At 39.8% G+C, this 21,411-nt stretch overlaps 2 protein-coding genes across 7 annotated transcripts; both read right to left on the minus strand.

Annotated features, from left to right (window-relative positions):
• Positions 1-671: 671 nt before the first annotated feature.
• On the minus strand, positions 672-3,065 carry LOC148574438 (uncharacterized). Its single transcript, XM_088505899.1, has 4 exons — positions 3,008-3,065; positions 2,345-2,578; positions 1,963-2,215; positions 672-1,356 (listed from the first exon to the last, which is right to left on the minus strand). Exons 1-4 carry the CDS (start codon positions 3,063-3,065, stop codon positions 672-674), a joined length of 1,230 nt encoding a protein of 409 aa, XP_088362025.1.
• Positions 3,066-5,600: 2,535 nt separating this feature from the next.
• LOC107613849 (uncharacterized) lies at positions 5,601-21,007 on the minus strand. Of its 6 annotated transcripts, XM_088506391.1 has the most exons (5): positions 20,867-21,007; positions 20,676-20,743; positions 20,427-20,542; positions 18,044-18,389; positions 12,713-17,397 (listed from the first exon to the last, which is right to left on the minus strand). In XM_088506391.1, exon 5 carries the CDS (start codon positions 15,879-15,881, stop codon positions 14,319-14,321), a length of 1,563 nt encoding a protein of 520 aa, XP_088362517.1. In that variant the 5' UTR covers positions 15,882-17,397; positions 18,044-18,389; positions 20,427-20,542; positions 20,676-20,743; positions 20,867-21,007; the 3' UTR covers positions 12,713-14,318. The 6 variants fall into 6 exon arrangements, 5 of the variants coding, with proteins under 5 accessions (XP_088362517.1, XP_088362515.1, XP_088362518.1 ...); XR_015905457.1 differs by lacking the exons at positions 12,713-17,397; positions 18,044-18,389 and adding an exon at positions 5,601-6,110; XM_088506389.1 differs by lacking the exon at positions 18,044-18,389.
• Positions 21,008-21,411: the final 404 nt, after the last annotated feature.

The following is a 21,411-nucleotide window of genomic DNA, read 5'->3' on the forward strand; positions in this document are numbered from 1 at the left end:
CTCTCTCTCTTTTTTTTTTTTATACTTGAGGACAGAATCATGTGTGCGTGCGCATGCACAGAGGCTAAAAATGGGGGAGGTTGATCAGGCGCACAAGCTGTTCCCTCGCTCCCACCAGAGGGGTCTGCAATTGGTATGTGGGCGCACACGTCTGTGCGGCCGCACAGATGAAGCATGAAAGGGAACGTGTGCGTACACACGCAGTTGTGTGCACGCACAAATCAGAGAAAACAGGGCAGCGTACACGCACAAGCTGTGCTGGCCCTGCGACCAGAGGGAATATTAAGGTGTGTGCAGATGCACAGGATCGTGCGACCGCACAGATGGTGAAAAATACAGTTTTGTGCGCACGCACAGCTTGGTGCGTACGCACAGATGCCCTGTTTCAGCAAATTCTTTTTTCTTTAAAACTAAGGTTCCTATCCTTTGCATATCAACATACGAACTCCAAATCATGCAAACAAGCACAATTTCATAGTCCACAAGTAATTTAACTTATTCAACTCAAAATCATCAAACCAAACCTAAGCTAATCATTATATCACAAGAAAGCAAATAATTCAAAAGGCTATAAATAAGAGATAAAATTGGAACAATGTTACCATGGTGGGGTGTCTCCTACCAAGCACTTTATTTTAGAGCCCTAGGTTGGACTTGCATGGCTTCATTGGTCACTTGGAACCTTCTCCAAAGAGGAAAATCTCCAACTCCTTGGCATTCTTGGGTTGAGTGTGATAAAGCTTCACCCTATGACCATTAACCTTGAACTTAACTCCATTGATAGGGTGAATCACTTCCACCACCCCATAAGGCTTGACATCTACAACTCTAAATGGCCCGTCCCATCTAGATCTCAATTTTCCGGGCATCAATCGCAACCTTGAATTGTACACAAGCACTTCATCACCTGTCTTGAAGTTCTTCCTCCTAATATTCTGGTCATGGAAAGCCTTAGCTTTTTCCTTGTAGAGCTGAGCATTCTCATATGCTTCCAGCCTAAGGCATTCTAATTCCTCCAATTGAAGCTTACGTTCCATACCCACCCCCTTTAAGTCCGGATTGCAATTCTTCACCGTCCAATAGGCTCTATGTTGGATTTCAACCGGAAGATGACAAGGCTTCCCAAAAATAATACAGAATGGGCTCATTCCGATTGGGGTCTTGTAGGCGGCCCTATAGGCCCATAATGCATCTCCCAATCTAGAACTCCAATCCTTCCTCTGTGGATTAACCACTTTCTCTAAGATTCTTTTGATCTCCCTGTTGGATACTTTCGCTTGCCCATTAGTTTGGGGGTGATAGGCTGTAGAAACTTTCTGAATGATCCCATACTTTTTCATCAACGCCTCAATTTTCCTGTTACAAAAATGGATTTCTTGGTCACTCACGATTGCTCGTGGTGACCCAAATCTACAAATAATGTTATTTTTCAAAAATGAAGCAACGGTGTTAGCGTCATCGCAACGGGTAAGAATTGCTTCCACCCATTTAGAGACGTAATCCACTGCTAACAATATGTACACAAACCCATTGGAATTTGGAAATGGCCCCATGAAGTCCTTGCCCCAAACATCAAAAATTTCGCAAAAAATCATCGGTTGTTGGGGCATCTTATCCCTTTGTGAGGTATTTCCAGATTTCTGGCAATGATGACAGGATTTGCAAAATTGGTTGGCATCCCTAAATAAAGTAGGCCACCAGAATCCACAGTCTAAAACCTTTCTCGTTGTTCGTTGCGGGCCAAAATGACCCTCACTCTCAGATGAGCGGCAAAATTGAAGGATAGACTGGAACTCAGATTCTGGCACACACTTTCTAATTACTTGATCCGCCCCACACCTCCACAGATGTGGATCATCCCAAATATAGTATTTACCATCGCTTCTCAATTTATCTTTTTGATGCTTTGAAAATTGTGAGGGAAAAACGTGAGCGACCAAGTAATTAGCTATCGGGGCAAACCAAGGGGTGCTATGGGATATTGCTTGGAAGGTATCTAAGGAAAATGAATCATTGATAGGAGTGGGATCCGGAGTTAAATGTTCGAGCCGACTCAAATGGTCCGCCACTAGATTTTGGGATCCACTTCTATCTTTGATCTCCAAGTCAAATTCTTGCAAAAGTAATATCCACCTAATGAGCCTAGGCTTTGACTCCTTCTTCTTTAGCAAATATTTCAAAGCGGAATGGTCCGAATACACCACCACTTTAGAGCCTAGCAAATAAGGTCAAAATTTTTCTAGAGCAAAAACAATGACTAAAAGCTCTTTTTCGGTGGTGGTGTAATTCGACTGAGCCGAATCCAAAGTTTTTGATGCATATGCTATAGTGTTGGGAGCGTTACCATCGCGTTGTGCTAGCGCGGCACCTACGGTGTGATTCGAGGCGTCGCACATGATCTCAAAAGGTTGATTCCAATTTGGGCCTCGCACAATAGGGGCTGTGGTTAGCGCTTCCTTCAACTTGTCAAAAGCCTTTTTGCAATCTTCTCCGAAATGAAATTCCACGTCCTTTTGCAGTAGGCGGGAGAGAGGTAAGGCGACTTTGCTAAAGTCCTTGATGAACCGACGATAAAAGCCTGCATGACCAAGGAAGGAACGGATCTCCCTCACTGAGGGTCGACGGAGATTCCGTCTTTATAAACAACATGACCCAATACTATACCTTGCTTCACCATGAAGTGGCACTTTTCAAAATTCAAAACAAGGTTAGTATTGGTGCATCGCTCTAGATACCCTAACTAAGTTCCCTAAACAAGCATCAAAGGAGCTACCATACACACTGAAATCGTCCATGAAGACTTCCATACAATCCTCCAAAAGATCCGAGAAAACACTTGTCATGCATCTTTGAAACGTTGCCGGTGCGTTGCATAAGCCAAACGGCATTCTCTTATACGCAAACGTTCCAAAGGGGCAAGTAAAAGTAGTTTTCTCCTGATCCTCAGGAGCTATGTGAATTTGAAAGTACCCTGTGTATCCATCTAAAAAATAGTAATGGGATTTACCTGCCAAGCGATCCAACATTTGGTCAATGAACGGCAACGGGTAGTGGTCCTTTCGCATTGCTTGATTCAGTCGGCGGTAATCAATGCACACTCGCCAAGTATTCTAGACTCGGGTGGCCACAAGCTCTCCACTCTTCGTCTTCACCATTGTTACTCCGGACTTCTTCGGCACTACTTGGATCGGACTTACTCATTCACTGTCGGAAATGGGGTAAATGACGTCCGCTTCCAAGAGGCGAGTTACTTCCTTCTTGACTATGTCAAGGATTGTGGGATTTAGCCATCTTTGCGGCTGTCGAACCGGCTTGGCACCTTCTTCCAAGAAAATCCTATGGAGGCACACTTGAGGACTTATTCCCACAATGTCACTCAGGCTCCATCCGATCGCCTTCTTATACTTCCGGATAACCTCAAGGAGTTGTTGCTCTTCTTGATCGGAGAGATCGGTTGCCACTATCACCGAAAATTTATGTTCCTAATCAAGAAACAGATATTTAACATGGGGTGATAGTGGTTTCAAATCTTTTCTTGCTTCTTGGTGGGGTAACTTATCCTCTTGGTTGTGGAGACTTGGTGGGGCACTTTCATCTTCTTCATCCTCAAGGTCTCCCGCTTGTAAACTCTCTTCATCACTCAGACCTTTTTGAAGCTCATGGTGGCTACCTTGAAGCTCATGGTGACTACCTACCTCAAGTTTCTCCTCTCTCCCATCTTCAATTAAATTCGTGCCCCTATTAATAGATTCCTCCTTCGGAAGAGCGGGTTGAGGGTTTATCTCATTAAGCGGCTCACTTCCTTTCGGAGTTATAGCATCAATGCTAGATTTCGGGGTTGATGGGTGTGAAAAGGGTGGAGGGGCAAGGCTACTAGGGGTGGAGTGAGAGGGTGCTAGACGTGACAAAGCCTCGGCAAGAGTTGTCATGCAATTCTCTTGCTTCCTTTGAAATTTCCTTTGCTCTTGGATGAGGGCTTGAAAGCTAGGCTCTCCATAAGGGAAGTTAATGGGGATGGGATGGTGGTGAAAGCTACATTGTCCCGAAGGTGGCGGTAGGTAGGTGGGTGGAGAGGGAATTGGTGGTGGAAAGGGTAAAGGAGCTTGAGGGTATGATGGTTGTATCTCATGTCGAGGGTATGGAGCATGAGCATATGGATGGACAAAATTGTAATAAGGACGTGTTTCCGCTAGGTGTGAGAGGTTGATAGATGTTAAGATCATAGGGGCCCCGCAACAGTCCTTGTCGCCAAGAATTGATTGCTTGTGACCCTTCCTCGAATTGACCGCCCCTACCTTGAGTTGAACCAACGTTGAAATTGCTACCCCCTACAACATGATAACAACTAGACTCCAAGCCAAAAGGGTGATAATTCATTATGAATAGGAAAAATAGAACACAATGATATCAATAAAAGCAATGAACAAATGAGTATATATGTTCTAATTATATCTACTCATCTAGGACTAGAAAAACAAAAAGTGTTAGTTGTTATCAATACTAAGACAGAGGCGCCTCCTACCAATTAGTGCCAATTAGCAAACCAAAAATCAAGTATTTATACTACTCACATATTTACAGCAACCAAATTTGTAGCACTCATTACACTTAAAGTGAACTCCCCGGCAACGGCGCCAAAATTTGACAACGCCCAAAAGCACCGGTTAGGAACTTGATTATCAAAATGGAATTGGCGTTGTAAGTATAGTCCTAACCCAACAAATTGGCCATCAATCAAATTGTTAATCCAAAAGATAGTCACAAGCAAAACCAATTCAAAACCGAGAGTATTTGACTCCCGAGTCGTCTCCTAAGGACCACTTTAGAGCAATGAGTGTGCAATTCCGATTGTAGTGATCAAGGGACTGTCAATGAAGAAATGAACATATAAAGCAATGAAAGAACATGAAAAATTGTAATGATTTAACAAATATAGAAATTAAAGAACCGACTATGTAATATAAACAAGTAAAGTATAAAAGAGATTAACATATAAGCGTATGAAAGATTCAAAGCATAAAAAGAGTCTTGGCTTGGAGTGAGCAAAGGGTCCTTTCCTTGTTGGAACTACAACTATGACAATTATGATGAATTAATCTCATTTGATCAACCCTCACATCGGAAAATAAGTTAAATGAGCATAAGTGTTCTCAACCCACAAATCCTAAATTGCTTGCTAATTGCCTTAGCAACAAATTAGTGTTAGCGGGAATAAGAACAATTAACAATCCAAGAATTGAAACTAAATGTTGGACATTCCAACTCTAGGAACCCAATTGCTCACTTTACCCAAGCCAAGAGCTAAAAATTTAGCCTAAAATCATGTATGACATTTTGTCAAACACTTGGTGGGCATAAACCTTAAACATGGAAGAATTGAGAAAAGGCTTGAAACTAAAAGCAACAATTAATCTCAATCAACAAGAATAACACAAGAAAGCATGAAACAAACATCAAACATCAAATTCATCAACAAGAAATTGAAATGGCAAGAGAGAAGTAAAATTGAACTATAACTTGAATTAGAAGAAAGAGTAATGACAACGTAACTATAAAGAGTAATAATAAGAGAATACTTACAATGAAAGCTAGCAAAATCCAAGATCAAAAATGGAAATGGCACTTGAATGTAAAACCCTAATATAAACCCTAATAGAGATGATGAAAAACTTAGAGAAAAAACTAAAATAAAAGCTTCCTTCCACTACTCCTAAACTATACTAATGATATGCTATGTTATCCTCCTCATTTTTCCTTCAAATATGAGTTAGAAGACTTCAGAAATGGGCCTCCAAAGCCCCCAAATCGCGAGTCACGTGCCATTTTAATGAAGTCATGTGCAGACACCTGTGCGGACGCACAGACACTTTACAAAAAATCCCGTCCTGTGCGTACGCACAAGCAGCTGTGTGCACGCACACTAAGCGATGTTTGAGTGGGCGCGCGACGCGCTCGAAACAATCCACGCGCTCTGATTGGGCAGCTGTGCGTACGCACAAGTAGCTGTGCGCATGCACACGTCTCTGAACTCACCTCCTTTGATTCTTCTTGTTTCCTCCACTTTGCATGCTCTTCTTCCATTTTCTCCAACCCATTCCTACCTTATACACCTGAAATTATTCACAAACAACATCAAGGCATCAAATGGAAGGCAAATGGAATAAAATAGCTTAAATCAAGCATGAAAGAGCATATTTTCATAATCAAGCGCAATTTGGGAGAAAAGTTCAAAAGCATGCTATTCCAGGGAATAAGTGCAAGTTTATATGATGAAAATCCATTCAATTCTAGCCAAAAAGCATCATCAAATATGGATTCATCAATTCCCCCACACTTAAACACTAGCATGTCCTCATGCTAAACACACGCAAAGGAGATAGATGAAAGGGAAAATGACTTATGCTATATACTACTTAAATGCATGCAACTATCCTAAGGCTAATCGCCAATATGTACTATGATGAGAGTTGGTAGAAACAAACCATGAAATTCTAATCTATCACAAGAAAATTTTAGGGCCAACGCAAAGAGTTCATGCACTAAGATCAATGTCCAAAGAATTGAATTGAAGTTATCAAAACTATCCAATTAAAGAACTTGAAAGAAGATACAATATGAGGCATAAGAACATAGAATTGAGCGATCGAACCCCTCACCGGATGTGTATCCACTCAATTCGCTCGATGTTTAGGGTTTAACCACTCAATTCTCCTTTTATCATGCTTTTCAAAGATTTGCAAGTCATCTAACAATCAACTAATATTTAATATATGAATAACAAATATCATGAGGTCTTTAGAGGGATGTAATGGGGCTAGGATTTAGGTAGGATAAATTATGGTTAAGTGGACTTAAAGAATTAGTTCTTTGATTAGCTTGAGTGTCCACCTAATCCTACGTCACCTATGTACAGATAACAATACAACCTTTCTACCCATTTTCTTTTTCTATCTCACTTTACCCATGCATTTTCTTTTCAAACATGCCATATGCATCCTTTATTTACTCTTTTATTTCATACTTTGTTATTCACAAGTTTTTTTTTTAAATTGAACTATGAATGCATATGTTTTAATTAATGAAATGTATGAGCATTACCTAATTGCCCAAAAATTTTCACAAAGAGTTCATGCCTCTATCACCAATGCTTCCCAAAATTCTCCCACACTTAGAATTTACACACTAATCCACCCATGCTAATCACAGAGTAATTCAGAGACATCAATTATTTTTCGCTTAAGGGGAGTAATGTGCTTTCATCAGAATAAAAGGGGATTCATAGGCTCAAAGAGGTTCACAAAGGTGAATGCAAGGGTTGGCCATGTAGGTTAGTGAGTTTATCATCAAAGATGGCCTCAATCATGCTAAATGCATCCAAACACAAATACAGGACATGAAGCATCATGCAAATCAATGATCATAATAAAAAACGAGTATAATCTCACACAAGAACAACATTATGGCTGAAAAGTGCAACTATCTATTAAAGCTCAAATCTCACAAGGTATGCTGTTCTAGCTCTTTTCCATGTTCTACAAACAAAATACTCCAAGCAAGTTGGTAAACACAATTTTTCTTCAATTCAATCAATGGTATGTCCCTAGAAAAGGTTTCATGGAAATTCCTTGGTATTTCACCAACTTATTCCTTCTATCATGCAACATGCAAATATTAACTATTAAGTATCCATAAACGATAAAGAAGTATTTACAACACCAAGGATTTGGAGCATTCAGAGCGAGGTACATCGTCCAGGCGACGCGTATGCGTGACAAGAAAAAAAAAGCCAGACGACCCGTACGCGTGACCCATGCGTACGCGTCACAATCAACACATGACCTCATTAAAGTGAATTCGCTATGGGCGATTTCTGAGCTTTCAAGGCCCAAATTCAACTAGTTTCTGAGGCTATTTCATGCAGAATTGAAGATAACATTGTACCTTCTTCCAGTGTTGGAGTTGACTAAATAGGATAAATTCTTGTTAATCATTGTATTATGATTGATGACTAGGATAGAATGCCTATATTCTAAATCCTTGCCATGAATGTCTCTCTTTATTAGTTGCTTCCTTTAGTTGTTACCTTTATTTCCTTACCATTTGCTTTCTTGTCTTTTTACCAACCCACCCCTTGGATACCATAACCAATAATATGCATACCTCACTGCAATTCCTTGAGAAGACAACCCGGGACTAATACCCTCGGTTATTTTAATTGGGTTGGACTTGTGACAACCAAAACTCTAAACTTTGATTGAGTATTATTTGTTGGCTAAGAACTATACAATCAACGAAATTATTGTGTGAAAATTCCTAACTGACGGTAATACTCTTTCAGGTTTTGACAAAGCAAGAGGAAGGAGAAGTGAGCCTTAAGGAGCCTAAGAGGAAGGCTATATTGGATGAATCCATTCTCATTCCATTCCCTTTCATAGTAAAGAGGGCCAAGAAAACTCTGGAGTCTGATCCAAACATGCTTCAAGTGTTCAAGAAAGTTGAGGTAACCATCCCACTTGTTGATGCCATTCAACAAATTTCGAAGTATGCTAAGTTTTTAAAGGACTTGTGCACACACAAGGATAGAATTGGTGAGTTCAAAACATTGTCATTGGGTAGTTCCATCTCTTCATTGATGAAGCCTATTCCGGAAAAGTGTAGTGACCCCGAACCATGTCTAGTATCTTGTTAGATTGGTGGAGTTGCTTTTTATGATTACATGTGTGATTTGGGGGCTTGTGTGAGTATCATGCCACTCTCTATATATGCAAGGTTGAAGTTATCCCCATTGAAAAGGTCGGCCGCCAAATTTGTCTTAGCCGACAAGAGTGTGATCACCGTAGTAGGGATAGCAGAAGATGTGCTTGTGACAATCAAGGATTTAGTGTTTCCGGTTGATTTCTATATCCTTGAAATGCCTCGGAAGGATAATGGAAGTTCTTCCTCCGTTTTGCTTGGTAGACCTTTCTTGAAGACCTCTAAATTTAAATTGAATGTCTTTACCGGCACATACTCTTTTGAGGTAGGTGACAAGACCATCAAGTTTAACTTGGAAGAGGCCATGAGACATTCACCTGAAGAGCACTCCGTCCTCCGTTGTGATGTGATTGATGAGGTAGTAGCGGAGATACAAAGAGAAGATTGCAACAGGTCGTACTATCCTGTTATTGAAGGGAAGGATAAATAAGAGAAAGCTGATGAGGATGAGCTTCATGATCCTGGTGAAAACGAACCTCAACTTGAATCGAAAAGTGAATTGAAGCCTCTACCTTCTTACTTAAAATATGCATTCCTTGAGGACAACCAAGGACTTCCTGTAATTATTACTAGTGAGCTCTCTAGCCAAGAAGAAGAGAAGCTCATAAAGGTCCTAAGAAAGTACAAGAAAGCAATCGGTTGGAGCTTGGCCGACATTGTGGGGATTGACCCCCGTATGTGTATGCATCGCATTTTCCTTCAAGAGGGAGCTTGGCCAGTTAGACAACCCCAAAGAAGGCTTAACCCCACCATTCTTGATGTGGTGAAAAAGGAAGTCACAAGGTTGCTTAATGCGGGTATTATTTATCCGATTTTCGATAGTGAGTGGGTGAACCCAGTTCAAGTTGTTCCAATGAAATCAGGAATCACTGCTGTAAAGAAAAATGATGGTGAAGTGGTCACAACAAGGGTGCAAAATGCTTAGCGGGTATGCATTGATTATAGGAAGCTGAATGCCGCAACAAAGAAAGATCATTATCCCTTGCCATTCATTGACCAGATGTTGGACCGACTTGTAGGTAAATCTCATTACTCCTTTGTTGATGGTTTTACTGGCTACTTCTAGATACATATTGCTCTTGAGGATTAGGAAAAGACCACCTTTACTTGTCCTTTTGGCACCTTTGCTCACAAAAAGATGCCATTTGGGTTATGCAATGCACCCGCCACTTTTCAACAGTGCATGACTAGTGTCTTTTTTAATCTTATAGAGAGCTGTCTGAAAGTCTTTATGGACAATTTCAGTGTATATGGGACTTCTTTTAATAGATGTTTAGGGAACTTGGCTAAGGTCTTAGAGAGGTGTGTTGACACTAGCCTTGTCCTCAATTTCGAAAAATGTCACTTCATGGTGAGACAAGGCAGTGTTAGGACACATAGTTTCAGATAAAGGCATTTCTGTGGACCCGGCCAAGACTGATGTCATTACCAGTTTACATCACCCCTCTTCTGTGAGGGAGGTCCGTTCTTTTTTGGGGCATGCAGGATTATATAGGCGCTTCATCAAGAATTTTAGCAAGATTGCATTGCCGTTATCGCACCTGCTACAAAAGGACGTTGACTTTGAGTTTGATAGTGCTTGTGCTGAAGCATTTGAGGAGTTGAGAAGAGCTCTTACCATGGCACCAATGTGAGGGGCCCTGACTGGACGCAGCCGTTCGAAATCATGTGTGATGCGTCAAATCACGCCGTAGGTGCCGCGCTTGCACAGCGCGATGGTAAGCTCCCTTACATTGTTGCTTACTCCTCAAAGACATTGGATGCGGCGCAATCCAATTACACCACTACGGAAAAAAGAGCTTCTAGCAATTATTCATTCATTGGATAGATTTAGATCTTATTTGCTAGACTCCAAAATAGTGGTCTATACAAATCATGCAGCTCTAAAATATTTGTTGACAAAGAATGAGTTGAAATCTAGGCTCATGCGTTGGATCTTGCTCTTGCAAGAGTTTGACGATGAGATTAGGGATCGAAGTGGGTCACAAAATTTAGTTACGTACCATCTGAGCCGCCTCGAAAATCTAAAGTATGACCCATTTCCGATTGACGACTCATTTCCTCTGGATGGTTTGCATGCTATTTTGGATAGTATTCCTTAGTTTGCACCTATGATGAATTACTTGGTTCCCAATATCTTCCCTCCCAACTTTTCAAAACATTAAAGAGACAAATTGAGGAGTGATTCCAAATCTTACATTTGGGATGACCCTCACATGTGGAAACAGGAAGTAGACCAAGTGATTCGTAGATGTGTCACTGAATCCGAATTCCAACCTATTCTTGAATCTTGTCATTCATCCGAGTGTGGTGGCCACTTTGTCCCACAACAGACGGCTAAAAAAATTTTGAATTGTGGATTCTGGTGGCCGACATTGTTCAAGGATGTTAACCAATTTTGTGTGTCATGTCACTAATGTCAAAAGTCAGGAAATGTATCCCAAAGGGATGAAATGCCTCAACAACCAATGTTGTTTTGTGAAATCTTTGATGTATGGGACATAGACTTTATGGGGCCATTTCCCAACTCAGGTGGATATCTTTACATTTTGTTGGCGGTTGATTACGTATCAAAGTGGGTGGAAGTGATACCCATCCGCTTTGATGTTCCACCCACTTTGATGACGCTAATGCGGTGGTTTCTTTCATTAGAAATAATATTGTATGGCGCTATGGGTCGCCAGGAGCAATCGTGAGCGACCAAAGTATTCACTTTTGTAACAGAAAGATAGAAGCACTACTCACGCGATATGGTTCACCCACACGCACGATTTCTCGGTTCACCACTTTTTTCAAAACCTGCTTTATTTCCCTTGTAGTACCCCATATCGTTTGAGTAGTGCATCTATCTTCCTGTTGCAAAAGTGAGTACCTTGGTCGCTCACGATTGCTCGTGGCGACCCATAGCGGCATACAATATTGTTTCTAATGAAAAAAACCACAGCATTAGCGTCATCAAGGCGAGTGGGTATCGCTTCCACCCACTTCACTTTGATACGTAATCAACCGCCAACAAAATGTAAAGATATCCACTTAAGTTAGAAAATGACCCCATAAAATCTATGTCCCATACATCAAAGATTTCACAAAACATTGGTTGTTGAGGCATTTCATCCCTTTGGAATACATTTCCTGACTTTTGACATTGGTGATATGACACACAAAATTGATTAGCATCCTTGAACAATGTCGGCCACCAGAATCCACAATCCAAAATTTTTTTAGGGGTCGTTGTGGGACAAAGTGGCCAACACACTCGGATGAATGACAAGATTCAAGAATAGGTTGAAATTCGAATTTCGGGACATATCTACTAATTACTTGGTCTACTCTCTGTTTTCACAAGTGAAGATTATCCCAAATGTAATACTTAGAATCACTCCTTAACTTGTCTCTTTGATGTTTTGAAAAGTTGGGAGGGAACATATTGGCAACCAAGTAATTCGCCAAAGGTGCAAACCAAGAAAAACTATCCGAAATAGCATGCAAACCATCCAAAGAAGATAAGTCGTCAATCGGAAATGGGTCATACTTAAGATTTTCAAGGTAGCTCAGATGGTCCGCAACTAAATTTTGTGACCCACTTCGATCCCTAATCTTAACGTCAAACTCTTGCAAGAGCAAGATCCAACGTATGAGCCTAGGTTTTGACTCATTCTTTGTCAACAAATATTTTAGGGCTGCATGATCCGTTTACACCACTATTTTGGAGCCTAGCAAATAAGATCTAAATCTATCCAATGAATGAACAATTGCTAGAAGCTCTTTTTCCGTAGTGGTGTAATTGGATTGCGCCGCATCCAATGTCTTTGAAGAGTAAGCAATAATGTAAGGGAGCTTACCATCGCGTTGTGCAAGCGTGGCACCTACGACATGATTTGACGCGTCATACATGATTTCGAACGACTGCGTCCAATCAGGGACCCTCACAATTGGTGCCGTGGTAAGAGCTCTTCTCAACTCCTCAAATGCTTCTGCAACGTCCTTTTGTAGCAGGCGCCATAATGGCAATTTAATCTTGCTAAAATTTTTGATGAAGCGTCCTATAGAATCCTGCATGCCCCCCAAAAAAGAACGGACCTCCCACACAGAAGAGGAGTGAGGTAAACTGGTAATGACATCAACCTTGGCCGGGTCCACATAAATGCCCTTATCAGAAACTATGTATCGTAACACTATGCTTTGTCTCACCATGAAGTGACATTTCCGAAATTGAGGACAAGGCTAGTGTCAACACACCTCTCTAAGACCTTAGCCAAGTTCCCTAAACAGCTATTAAACATAACTCTCATATACACTGAAATCGTCCATAAAGACTTCCAGACAACTCTCCATAAGATCAGAAAAGACATTAGTCATGCACCGCTGAAAAGTGGCGAGTGCATTGCATAACCCAAATGCCATCCTTTTGTAAGCAAAGGTGCCAAAAGGACAAATAAAGGTGGTCTTTTTCGAATCCTCAAGAGCAATATGTATCTGGAAATAGCGAGTAAAACCATCAAGAAAACAGTAATGAGATTTACCTGCAAGTCGGTCCAACATCTGGTCAATAAATGGCAATAGGTAATGGTCTTTCGTTGTTGCAGCATTCGGCTTCCTAGAATCAATGCATACACGCCAAGCATTTTGCACCCTTGTTGTGACCACTTCACCATCATCTTTCTTTATAGCAGTGATTCCTGATTTCTTTAGAACAACTTGAACTAGACTCACCCACTCACTATCGTAAATCGGATAAATAATACCCGCATCAAGCAGCCTTGTGACTTTCTTTTTCACCACATCAAGAATGGTGGAGTTGAGCCTTCTTTGGGATTGTCTAACTGGCCGAGCTCCCTCTTAAAGGAAGATGTGATGCATACACATATAAGGGTCAATCCCCACAATGTCGGCCAAGCTCCAACCGATTGCTTTCTTGTGCTTCTTTAGGACCTCTAGGAGCTTCTCTTCTTGGCTAGAGAGCTCACTAGCAATGATTACTGGAAGTCCTTGGTTGTCCTCAAGGAATGCATATTTCAAGTGAGAAGGTAGAGGCTTTAATTCACTTTTCGCTTTAAATTGAGGTTCTTTTTTACCAAAATCATGAAGCTCATCTTTGTTGGTTTTCTCTTGTTTATCCTCGTGTTTATCGTTCCCTTCAATAACAGGATAGTACGACCTGTTGCAATCTTCTCTTTGTATCTCCTCTACTACCTCATCAATCACGTCACAACGGAGGACGGAGTGCTCTTTTGATGGATGTCTCATTGCCTCTTCCAAGTTAAACTTGACGGTCTTATCACCTACCTCAAAAGAGTATGTGCCGGTAAAGGCATCCAATTTAAATTTAGAGGTCTTCAAGAAAGGTCTACCAAGCAAAACGGAGGAAGAACTTCCATTATCCGTCCGAGGCATTTCAAGGACATAGAAATCAACCGGAAACATTAAATCCTTAATTGTCACAAGCACATGTTCCACTATCCCTACTACGGTGATCACACTCTTTTCGGCTAAGACAAATTTGGCGGCCGACCTTTTCAATGGAGCTAACTTCAACCTTGCAAATATAGAGAGTAGCATGATACTCACACAAGCCCCAAATCACACATGCAATCATAAAAAGCAACTCCACCAATCCAACAAGATACTAGACATGGTCTAGGGTCACTACACTTTTTTGAAATAAGCTTCATCAATGAAGAGATGGAACTACCCAATGACAATGTTTCCAACTCACCAATCCTATCTTTGTGTGTGCACAAACCCTTTAAAAACTTAGCATACTTCAGAATTTGTTGAATGACATCAAGAAGTGAAATGATTACCTCAACCTTCTTGAATACCTGAAGTATGTTTGGATCAAACTCCGGAGTTTTCTTGACCTTCTTTACTATGGAAGGGAATGGAATGGAAATTGATTCATCCATTATAGCCTTCCTCTTAGGCTCCTTAAGTCTCACTTCTCCTTCCTCTTGCTTTGTGTCTCCCTCATCCTCATGTGGAACTTCAACCACTTCCTCCTCATGAATATCTTTCATGGCCCTAGGAGGTATCTCCTCCAATGTAGTCCCCGACCGTATAGTAATAGCATTGAAATCGCCCTTTGAGTTTGGAAGGGGTTGGGATGGAAAGTTAGAAGAGCTTGAGGCTTGGTTGGTGTGGGTATTGTTGGAAGGAGGTAGAGACATCCTTGAAAGCATTTCGGTTATGTTGGACAATTGAACACTCATGTTACCAAATTGTGCATTGAGATTCCTAGTGTTCTCTTCATTTTTTTCTACCATAGCCCTAAGTCTCTTTTGCTCCTGGTAGAGTGCACGGTTAGAGTCATCACTTTGATTAGTGGAAGAGGAGGAGAATTGGTTGGATTGTTGTCTTTGGTGAAGCGTTTGGTATCTATGGTTGTTGTTTTGGTTTTGTTGTGAGTGTTGGTATGGTTGATTATGGTGGTTTTGGTGGTTATTATTGTGGTATTGGGAAGAAGATTGGTTGTTGTTATGGTAAGGAGAAGATGCGCTGTCTTGGTTCCATCTTTGATTATGGTTGTTCCTTTGAGCATTGTCCCTCCACCATTGATTAGAACTATTACATGAGTAATTGTTTTGACTTTGAGATTGATAGGGTGGGCGGTTGTTGTAGTTCACGTTGGCTACCGCGAGAGTGTAATCCTCTTGAATTTGATGGCATTGGTCGGTGTAATGTGCGGTACTAGAGCATAAACCACATACTCTAGGAAGTCCTTCAAACTGGAGAATTTGAGGTGGGGCTTGGATGACTTGGATTGATTGAAATGCCTTTTGTTCTTTGCGAATCTCCGTGAGGAGAGTGGTCATGTCTCCAAACACTTTAGTCAAAGCCGATTCGGAAGGAGGTGCTTCCACTACACTCTTGGGAGGATTGTCTCTCACTCTCACATGTTGGGTAGCCTCGGCGATATCATTGATCAAACTCCATGCTTCCGTCGTCGTCTTGTTCTTAAAAAGGAAACCATCACTAGAGGCGGTGAGCAATCTCTTATCTGGTGCATAAAGACCTCCAGTGAAATAGCTAATGAGCAAGTGAATATCTAACCCATGATGTGGACAAGATTCCAACAGCCTCTTGAATCGAGTCCAATATTCAAAGAGTGTCTCTTGGTCTTTTTGCATTATACCGAAAATTTCCTTCCGGATGTAATCGGTCTTCTTCGAGGGACTACTTTGTGAAAATCCTAACCGGCGAATTCCCTCCCATCAAGACTCTATGAAAGTAATTAAAATCATAAAGAAAACCTACTAATCGCTCGCAGCTTCATGTGAATCTTTAAACCTATGTCACTGAAAGGGTGAAAAATTTGGGGATGAGAACCAAACCACAAGTTCTCAGTAGAGGTCGAGAATGCCGTAAAAGTAAAGAATAAAAATGCAAATAGTTAATTTAATTCAACGATATTCATTTTCAGTAATTATATAAAACTCTTTGAAATTACGTTGAAAAAGAACTGGATATTAGCTTATGTCAATCTCAGTATGAATAGTCAACCTGTTCCAAACATAGGTTCATTAAGTCTATGCTGAACTAGTATGACATTTCATATAATATCTAACCCTAAGCGCAATTCAAAAACAGGCAAATAGAACACAAACAGACAAATAGAACACAAACAAACCAAACAAGGAACAACATAAAAGCACAGGAAATATAAAAAAGAATAATGCACAAACAAGATGATGCATGTCTAGCCCTAGTACAGGTAATAAGCTCATTTCTCGGTTTCTACCCGCTCCCGACATAAGCAGAAGCAGCTGAAACAGATATGTCTTTCCTGATGGCAACACCCACTGCATGCAGGAAATAACCCCTCTGCTCTGCAGGGTGGCATTCAGCCTGTGCTTGCCAAGACACCCTCTGTATGCAGGAAATAACCCTCTGCCTACAGAAATGATACAGGTGGTCACAATACCTCTATACGCAGGAAATAACCCCTCTGCCTTACAGGAATATAATATGAATCAATACCGCAGGAAACGCAGCAGATGAACATACATTAGATTAATATGTGATAAGGCTCAATTCTTTATTTTCTTTCTCATTCAGAGTCTCTTTTATAATTATAAATACGCAAGCGGAAAAAAACCCACGTCCTTGCAAACAACTTCATAAACCAAATATCTTTTCTCAAGAGAATCAGTGAAGTTATCACCAAGGTTGTCAAACTCGCGAGTCTAGGTAAACTCGTGGAGCTGACCTAGACTCGACTCGTAAACTCGACTCGTAGACTCGTACGAGTTTACCTGTTATAAATTTTTTATAAAAAATATATATATTATGTATAATATATATATTTAATCAAATATAGGCATTTAAACTTAACAATTTTAACATCAAAACACATAATAAATTAACATAATACTACAATTATAACAAGTACTCTAGACCACACATTCAAATCCTTCACAAATATGCATCTAGTTCAACATAAAACACACAATCACACAATCAAAGCTTCATATAACACAACCGAAAAACAAAAGAAAATAACAAAGCAACAACTAAATGTTCTAATAAAGTAAAAGTCTAAAACTGAAATCCTCCAATATCTTCATCTTCCATGGCATCAACATCATCATCTTCACCATCTTCATCAGAAACATCATTTGTTTCAGACATTTTGTATTTGTGTCCCTAAATCAACAAATCAACAAACTAAATAATTAATTTAGCAAAGTTATCCAGAGTTTCAAATTTCAATAAACTAAACTAAGCTAAACTAAACTAAACTAACATTTCAGATTTCATAAATTCAGATTTCATATTTCAATAAACTAAACTAAACTAACATTTTAGATTTTCTAAATTCAGATTTCAGCAATCAATAAACTAAACTAAACTAAACTAACATTTCAGATTTTCTAAATTCAGATTTCAGTTTTCAATAAACTAAACTAAACTAACATATCAGAGTTTCAGTATTTCAGATATTCAGATTCATTAATAAAAAATATCAAAGTAACTAACAGTCTAACTGTCCAAGTATCTAACACCAGAGTTTATTCAAAAATCCATATTTCATCATTCATTAACAAATATGTAACTATCAGATATTCAGATTCATTAATCCATATTTCGTCATTCATCACACCAGAATTCAAACTAAAAAAAATTTAAAAAGTTAATTTCAGAATCAAAATGGTAGAAATCATACCATTATACCAAAATTATTTAAATTTGTTCAACTACCAACATTACAGATTAAACTCACACTAACAAGTAACAACTAAGAAATGAATCAATTGATTCAATTCAGTAACTAATTTATTTTTAAACATACCTGAAGGCTAAGATGGCAGAATGAAGTAGGCTCAGCTGAGTAGCTGACACTGGCGTTGGCGCGTTGCTGTACTGTGCTCCCCGACGACCGACGGAACTGTGCTCCACAACGACCGACGGAAGCGTGTCTGACACTGGTGTCGCTGTGTTGTGCTGACTGATGTACTCCACGAATCTGTGTTCTTCGATGCAGAACAGGGAGCGAGAGAGTGAGAGTGTGTTGAGCTGAGTGAGAGAGCAAGAGTGAGAGAACGGTGGTTTGAGAAACGGCGAACGGCAGTGACAGATCGGGGACAGACGGCGGCAAGGGATGGACTGTTGATGACGAAACGCGAAGAAGAAGAGAGCTTGGAGAGGAGAAGAGAGTGAGTGCGAGTAAAGAGGATTTAGGGTTAGCTGGGTTAGTGGGTTGCTCCCTTGCAGCCTTTCTTTTTTTTTTTTCTTTGCCCAAAACGGGCCGTTTTGGCAAAAAACCCAACCTAAATCAAACTCGCTGACTCATGAATAAACTCGCGAGTTTGACCGAGTTTATCCTAGTCTACCCGAGTCTACTCAGAAACGAGTTTGTGTCTGAGTTAACTCGATTCCACTACCTAAACTCGTAAACTCGTGTGCGAGTTTACGAGTTAACTCGCGAGTTTGACAACAATGGTTATCACCATTAAACAAGCATTAAATATTCATTTTAATTAAATCCTTATACTTTTATAAAAATTTGGACATACTCTCCTCTAAAAATAGAACTTAGCCACCCTTACAGGTTCCCTCTTTACACCAGCCTTTTATCAGCAATTGCCACAACAATATATTCTCAAAAACATCTGATAATAGTATAGAAAATCTATTCTTAAATCTCATATTCAAGGTTGTCACCAAACAACCTCGACAGTCTAATTTCAATTATGTTTTCAAAATACCAAATGAATTCGGAATTACACACACTTTATGTCCAGGCGGCCGTCTCGAATTAAGCTTTCTAATAAACTAAAAATCATAATTTTTTTTATCACTCTAGCCTTGGGAATAGAAGGAAAATCGTGACTGCTCTGCAGTACTTAAAAACTAGAAAACAGCAACAGCCTACAATATTCAAAATTCCATATATAATCCAAATTAAATTCAATGACCTTTAAAATTAATATGGTTTAACTTAACTTATCTAGGTCTCTTTTCCAATTGATTCCAGCCTTGGGAATAGAAGGAAAATCGTGACTACTCTGCAGTACTTAAAAACTAGAAAACAGCAACAGCCTACAATATTCAAAATTCCATATATAATCCAAATTAAATTCAATGACCTTTAAAATTAATATGGTTTAACTTAACTTATCTAGGTCTCTTTTCCAATTGATTCCAGATCAATACCATTTTTAATGAAGGAGTTATATAGCTTGAAAGTTAGATAGGAATATGTCAAAATCTGTTTTAGAAATCAGCAAGCTTAGTATCTTTCAACTTGCATAACCAGCAAGCTTAGTATCTTTCAACTTGCAAAACATATACTACAAAACTTCAATTAAGCTAAATTTTGGTTTGGAGACTCTTAACTTATCTAGCAACAATTGTGTCTTGGTTGCAACCCATTCGCTGTTCAATTCTAAGAGTTACAAGCATTGGAAGTTGATGCGTAACTTGCTGAAAACTGATTCTTTCCAACTTTGATCACCAATTTTCAAAAATTCACAACTCTCAATCCTTAACTCCTAAAATTCTGAAGTTTTACGGAAATAAACCAAGTTAATCAAATTTTAAAACAAAATTGATTTCGCTCTAGAACTCAGCTCGTAGAAGTTGTAGCAAGACAACCAAGTTGCTGCCCTATTCGAATTTTTTTGCAGCAGGAAAAATTCAACGACCTGACTTCAAAAATTCGCCATACATTGTATATTTAACGAAAATGTCTCAAATTTTCCAGTCCAGTTCCATCTATTCCCAAGTTTAACCTAGACTTGGCCCCACGCAATTCCGATCATTACAGAATTAGTTATAGTTTTTAACTTCATTTAAAAGTAATGCAGAAAATCATATTTTCAACAAAAAGTTTAATATTTCAAGATTCAACCTTCAATACCTCTCAAAATCAATTTCAAAACAATCACCAACCAAGTTCACCACTATTACAATATATCTAATAACTAACTCAACAGCAATCAACCAATATAATCCATCAAGATTCAGCATTCTCAGCAATTACTTATCCACAATTCATAATTCACACATAACCAATCAATTTCACAAAATCAACAAGCTCAATCACATTTGCAGCCACAACTCAACATCCATATAATTAATCAATTACTCACAATAATTAAACATATTTGCAGTTATTCAATAAATTTTGTAGGCATTTCTTAAATTAAAATCATTTAAATTAAATCCCCTACCTCAATTAGCTAAACCCAAGGAATTAACCACGATAAACCTGCTCTTTTTGAATTCACAGCAACAGCAACAATTCCAACATAATCAGGACGCGGCAGCAGCACCAACCATGATCACACTTGCAGCAACAACAATTTTGACAGTTCCAGCAGAACACATCAGCACTAAAACACTGGTATCGGCTACCGTAATTAAAATAAGTATATAGCAGAGAAACAAAATGCTAAACAGAACAAGAGTGGAAACGTTACAGGGTTATGAATGGAGGTTCAGAGTCAAAATGAAGAGGATGGCGCAACAATTTGTCTTCTCCAGAGCTCTAATTGTGGCGATTCCAACGAATACAGTATAATTAGGAATATTAGAGGCAGAGACAGGATCATTTCAAAGTGACAAGGTTTCAGAAATGGTAACTCTAGTAGCTAGGGCACAATTGACTCACCAGTAAGGACCAGGAATTCCAGCGACTAGCCCTAGCAGCAACGGCAGCGGCGCTGCCTCCTTCTAGTCGTCGTGCTCTCCTTCTTCCTGTACGCGTTCTACTTCGCTCATCACCTCCCTTCACGCAGCGGCGTTCTCCTCTTGTAGTGGCTTGAACGGCGTCGGCGATCCATGACAGAGCCAGCGGCGTCGTCTCCCCTTCTCTCCACGCGCAGCAGCTTCAATTGATGATGGTAGCAGCGACGGATGCACGAGGATGACGAAGTCAAAGCCTTCTTGATCGTCGCAGCGTCCTCCTCCCATTCCCTTACTCCCTGACTCTCGAGCTCTCCATCTCCCTTTCTCGATCTCTCTTCTTCCCCCTTCGAGCTCACCCTTCTCTCTTCTCTTCTCTGTTTCTTTCCTTCGTTCTTTTGTGTGTGTGTGCGTTTAGTGAATTTAGGGTAACAACTAGGAAAATTCATTCCAATGTATAATACCAACAATAAGCCAATGTAATAAATAATTTCTGTCGAGAATGATGATTTCTTTTTTTTAATTAATTAA

Source organism: Arachis ipaensis, chromosome B2, assembly GCF_059453495.1.
Source record: "Arachis ipaensis isolate K30076 ecotype BB chromosome B2, ASM5945349v1, whole genome shotgun sequence".
Classification (NCBI taxonomy): Eukaryota; Viridiplantae; Streptophyta; class Magnoliopsida; order Fabales; family Fabaceae; genus Arachis; species Arachis ipaensis.